The sequence below is a fragment of the Lissotriton helveticus genome, chromosome 4_1, assembly GCF_964261635.1.
Source record: "Lissotriton helveticus chromosome 4_1, aLisHel1.1, whole genome shotgun sequence".
Lineage (NCBI taxonomy): Eukaryota > Metazoa > Chordata > Amphibia > Caudata > Salamandridae > Lissotriton > Lissotriton helveticus.
Genome location: NC_136063.1, coordinates 506936356 through 506942634, shown reverse-complemented (window position 1 = coordinate 506942634; position 6279 = coordinate 506936356). Strand labels below are relative to the sequence as shown.

The 6279-nt window shown below is 41.9% G+C and overlaps 1 protein-coding gene across 1 annotated transcript; it reads left to right on the top strand.

Annotated features, from left to right (window-relative positions):
• Nucleotides 1–5116: 5116 nt before the first annotated feature.
• Nucleotides 5117–5506, top strand: LOC144828019 (histone H3-like). Its single transcript, XM_078686160.1, has one exon. The coding sequence runs from the start codon at nt 5117–5119 to the stop codon at nt 5504–5506; it is 390 nt and encodes a 129-aa protein (XP_078542286.1).
• Nucleotides 5507–6279: the final 773 nt, after the last annotated feature.

Sequence of the window (6279 nt, the reverse complement as noted above, 5' to 3'; positions counted from 1 at the left end):
CGAAAACAGTCCCTGGATGCTTGTTTTGGGTCCAGGGAGGACCTGACCTGCCAGTTCCGGCTGGGCTGTTCCCATGGAGTACAGGATCAAGACCGATTTGCATAAACTGGAATGGCATGGAGAGCAAAATGGATTTAGGCCCATATCGCTGTACTGGGGTGAATGTTTGACATTGATCAGCATTCTGTCCATCAATTGTTCTTTTTGCAAAATCCCATAAATGAGCCCTTACATCTCCTCCTCTGTTAAATAAAAAAAATGTTTACAAAATATTTAGGTAGATAGACATATACAATCTCTTCAATCAATCTTTTTGGCACTTTAATTGTTCGCCCTGATCTGGTTCTCTGAAACTGGGAACTGTCATCACCAATGTCCAGGATCTGCGTCTCCAGTGTAGAGGCAACAACAGTCACTGATGTTTCAGACACAATCTCTCCTTTAACAGATAGATCTGATGAATGATTAGTTTAGAGCCAAAAGTGAGAAGAGTCTCTGGTAATAGACTTTGCAGGGCGCTGGGCAGGCACCATGTGTCCCTTGGTAGACACCACTTGAAAACTTTCTGCATCAAATGGAGCATCAGATTTTCTTCTTCGCATCTGTTGTGCGAGCACTCAAACTTCTTTCTTAAAAATAATTTTTTTCGCATGTCATCTTTGGTCAGCATATATTTCCATCTTTTGTTAGTTCCGCAAGTCTTTCTCATGCGATGCTTTCTCATCTTTCTTTCTCTGATTGGTCCATTGAAGTAACTTGGTGTTCATTGATCGCCTGAATATCAATGCTGCAGAACTTTCACTTGTGGTCAAGTGGGGTGTTGATCAATATGCTCTCAAGGTAGAACACATCACAGTTTTTAACTTGGGTTTCTCAAGAGTAGCACACTGCACTTTTTTCTCTAGTGTACTCATAAAATGTGTAAAAGGGTATACTTCTGATGCTTTATATTCAAATGCTCCAAGAAATCTTTCGACTCTTGTCAGTTGAAGGCAGGCCATTGTCAGACTTCACTATGGCTGGAACACCCCATGTCTCAAAGATGCCATCTAGTCTTTCAATTACTTGTTCTTGTGTAGTAGATGAAAGATCTTCAATTAATGGAAATCGTGAATACTTATCCATAATCACTGGCAGGTGTTGTCGATTGTTGAGTGGATCAAAAAAGTCAATGACTATTCTCTCTCAAGCATGCTTTGGGATTTCTGGCATGTTCAAAGTGTGGTGAGTAGTTTTGTTGAAAGGCAGTTGGATAGATGACAGGCCCGTAATTCCTTTTCAACCCTGTCATCAAGATAAGAAAACCAGACTCTGTCTCTGAGAGCTTGTTTTGTGGCAACAATTCCATGTTGTTCTTCATGTGCCACTTCAATTATTTTCTGTGACAGATTCTCCAGGATCAGAATTCACTAATAGGATAACTCCTTCCTGAGTTATGAACAGTTCATCCTTAACATTTTTGTATTTTTGATATTCACAATCACTGATGAGTGGTTGAGTGTGTTGGTTCCACAACTGATGTGTAAGTATGTCTTTCACCTTTAACATGTCATTTTCATGTCTCATGGCAGCGATAATCTGTGCTACCAAAATAACAGCTGGAGTGTTTGATTTTACAATGAAATTGAAGTTGACCTCAGCCGTCTTGGATGAATTGTGTGACCTTATATAGGTAGTCTGGAAAAGTAGTCAACAGGGTTCTGATCCCTCCCTGGACGATGTAAAATGATATAATTATATTCTTGTAACCGTAGTCCCCATCATTCAATGTGAGAGGCATCTTGACCTTTGGATTGCCAGGATTGTCAGTAAAGCTTGCTGTTCAGTAACTAGCATAAAAGGCTTTCCATACAGGAATACATGGAAATGTTCACAAGCCCATACCACAGCTAAGCTTTCTTTTTCAGGTTGTGAGTAAGCATGTTCTGTTCGGGGCAAGCTTCTACTTGCAAATGCCACAATGTGCCTTCAAGCATTCAAGTGTCTGCTGTGCTGTGCAAGGATTGAGCCTAACCTCACTGGGCTAGTGTCAACAACAACCTATGTATAAAGCTTCGAATTGAAGTATGTATTTCCATAGCATTCTATTCTTTTAAAGCCTTTCTCACATTTACGTGACCAATGAAATTAAACATTCTTTTTTGTCGAGTCTCTCAGCAGAACACTTACAGTGGCAACGCCTTGTATGTATCTGTAACAGTAACTGGCCATGCCAAGAAATTAACTCACAATAGAAACATCTTGTGAGGGATCAGCATTTGACAGAGCTTGTACTTTAGCAGGATCTGGTGTCATACCCCTATCAGAAAAGATATTGCCAAATAATTTTAGCTTTGTCTTATGGAACTCACACTTGTCTGCTTTCAAAGTTAAACATGCTTTAGCAAGCAAATTACATACTTTTGGAAGAGCTTTATCATGTTCTTTTTGTGAAGCTCTAAAAACAGTATGTTATTGCTGAAATTGAACGCATTCATGACACACTGTATGATAACATGAATGACATCTTGAAATAGTTCGACAGTAGATGACACACCATAACGTAGTCTTTTATATCGAAATGGTCCAAGATGTGTAGAAAAGGTTGTAATGTACCTGTAATTATCTTAAAGTTCTAAATGATGAAAACCTTTATTTAAATCAAGGGGAGAGAGAACCTTTGCACCATTTAATTGCGCTATCATGTCAGCAATATGTGGACTTGGATTTTGTTCTTGTTCAACTGCCTTGTTTGCCTGATGCATGTCAAAGCATTAGCGTACAGATCCCTCACTGTCCTTATGAGGCACTACACCTATGGGAGAAACCCACGACGTTTGATCAGTTGAACGCTCAATAATGTCATGTTTAAGTAACGCTTCAAGTTGTTTTTCAATGGGCCCCTCATTCAGCCATGCAACCACTCATACAGCCATTCAATTACTCATCCAGCCACTGACACAGATACTCACTCACTCACATAAAAACTATTCAACTACTCACTCAGCAACACAGTCTCTCACATACCCACTCACTCATCCATACACTACTTACACAACCACTTACTCACCCATACAGATGCTCATAGAGCTATTTATTTAAACACACACACACACCCACACACACACACAGGCCACTGTGAGACTGCTCACAATTTATTGTTTTCCTTTGCACACAAAAACCCTAGTTTTTATGGTTTGAATTGACAGTTTAGCTGTTGCCAGACACTAATGTGAGAATCACCAGGAGAGGGACTTTGGCTCCGCCCAGATTTTTGGAGACAAGAGTACCTTTTGATTGGGTAGATTTTTTGTGCTTCCATAAAAAAAAAGTGCTCGCCCTTCACACAGCCCTTATCATTTTTGTTTATTTTTCCAGCTGCCTTGACCTTTCAGGGGCACACATGCAACACTAAAATTATTAGAGTTTCTTAGTTAACTAAATAATTTACATGGTTTTCCCCTGGCATCAGCACAGATAGCAGGAGGTCATTCATTCACCTACATAGATTTTTAAGTCTGGCTAGACAGTTCAGCAACCACCTGGACTTATGTGATGACCAAAAAAGAGCTTTCAATATATGTGATCAACAGGAAAGAGCTTTCAGAGTCCTCCTGAGAGAGAGGCTTAGGTTCCACTCAGAAGTTGGCCCCCGTGCGTACAGGATTTGATTGAGCCTTATTTATGTGCTTTCACTAAAAAGACTGCATGTACGGACAAAGTTCATACTTCATTCAGCAGGGCCGATTTGGTTATGATGGCAAGCCCATGATCATGGTTATAAGCCTGATCTGTTTTTTTTAAAAAAATGTTATGATAAAGACCTGACATACATATTATGAAAAACATGTTTTGAAGTACATAGACATTTAGGAGTGAATTGTTATTACTCTAGTCTATATTAAAACCTAGACATAAGTATTTTGCTGCATGGAATCTCATATATTACAATAGTAGGCAAGTTTTTTGACAATGGCCACCCACTCTGAAATTCCCGGGGTTTTTGTTGTGATTATTCTTGTTAGGCCCTGTTTAAAGGGTTGTACATTTTTTTGTTTGCTGTATTTTTATTTGAGGTGGGTGACGAACTCCGTTCTGCCGTCAGAGTTCGCAGAGTGTTTGACTCCCCACGTTACACTTTGAGCGCAGAGTTCTGCAAAAACTCTGCCAACCACCAGCAGAGTGGAGATTACAAGCACACGTTATTCCATTTCCTACACAGCGCTTAAAAATGCTTCCTGCTGTAAGACATGTGACAAATATGAAGGCCTGAGGGAACGATAAAAACATAAGTTGTAGATATCCATTCCTGACAGGGCCCCAGAGAAGTAATTATAGCTCCTATTAAAGTTAAATCTTTACACTTAGAGGTTGACAACTATGAAACAGGACCGAATATGTACATGAATTGGCGTGCTTTTGATTTGCTCCAATCCAGAAGAGTTGAGCCACGGTTTAAGAATGCACACACAGTTGCTTGGTGAACTCGCCAGATGTGACCTGTGCCATGTGAGTGACAAGAGTAATGTGAAAGGCGCATATGTGCAGCCCGCATGCCTGGCTCACTGGAGTGCGGTGTTGAGACAGGTGCAGCCGTGAAGTTCACTGATTTCTGAAGTAGGCAAGGGTTTTGGTGCTAGTTATTTACACAAACTAACTGTGGGGCAGTAGCGTTCGGCAGTAGGAGTTTCGGCAGGGCGGTGATGTGGGCAGGGGCAGGGTGGGGGGGTAGTAATCTATGGATTACGGAGCTTTACAGGTAAGTAAACATTTAAATAAATAAAACGAATTTTGTTGCGCGCACTGCATCACCAAATGTGATGCAGTGCGCGCAACGAAATTCGTTTTATTTATTTAAATGTTTACTTACCTGTAAAAGAGCCAGAGACTTAACAATTTAATTAGCACTAACTGTGTTTACTAATTATTTGTACCTCTTCCAATATTTTTGGGATATCAATTATTCATCGTGGGACATAGTAACAAAGAATCAAGTACACAAATTGGTTCAGGAAGGGTATTACTCCATCATGCCCAAGGACATTAAGCTGGCCCTTCATATCCGAGGTGATAGGGCCTAAAGAGACAGACCGCTGTGATTCTTCCTCACTCGTTTCTGAGAGAGAACACTCCCACCATGGCCCATACCAAGCAGACAGCCAACAAGTCGACCAGCGGCAAACCGCCTCGCAAGCTGCTGGCTACCAAGGCTGCCCGTAAGAGCACGCCTGCCACCGGAGGGGTCAAGAAGCCTCACTGCTACCTGCGAGATCCACCGCTACCAAATGTCCAGGAGTTCCTCATCCGCAAGCTGCCCTTCCAGCGCTTGGTGAGGGAGATCGCTCAGGACTTCAAGACGGGCCTGTGCTTCCAGAGCTCCGCAGTCATGGCCCTGCAGGAGGCCAGCAAGGCCTACATGGTCGGGTTCTTCGAGGACACCAACCTGTGCGCTATCCATGCCAAGAGGGTGACCATCATGCCCAAGGACATTCAGCTGGACCGTCGTATCCGAGACAAGAGGGCCTAAGGAGAATATAGTGAGAAATGGAAACTCTGCTCTACTCATCCCCGTGTTGTTGGACCAGATGAGGGAAGCCAATATTTAAACTCTGCTTGACCTCAGAGTGGCTTATCATCTGTATCAGCTATGCGAAGGGGATGAGTGGAAAACAGCCTTTAAAACATGCTATTGGCTATTTGAGTACCTTGTGATGCCCTTTGGGCTATGCAATGCCCCAATGGCATTTCACTACTTCCTAACTGATGTGCTCAAAGAGTATGTACCAGATTCGTGGTAGGTTATATAGACAACATCCTGATCTATTCTCCCAATCAGGAAATACATGTGAAACACGTTGCCCTGATATTACAAAGGTTAAGAGAGCATAGTTTGTTCTGCAAGTTGAACAAATGTGTGTTTCATGTGGAAGAGGTCAAATTCCTGGGAGTTGTGTTAAATCCCTCGGGATTAAGTATGGCGGAGAGAAAGGTGAAGGCCGTTTAAGAGTCGCCTGTTCCTAATAGTGTGAGAGACAGTCAATGTTTCTTAGGTTTCTCCAACTATTACTGGAGATTCATCTCTCATTTCTCTAATCTGGTCTCAACTACAACAAGGCTGTTGAGAAAGGGAGTGCCCTTTCTTTGGAGCACCGAGGCCATGGAAGCTTTCACATATCTAAAAAAGGCATTCACCACAGCACCAAATTCTAAAACATCCACAAACAGGAATCTCATTTATCGTTGAGGCTGACACCTCAGATACAGCGGTGGGGGCTGTTTTGTCGCAACGTGATAAACATA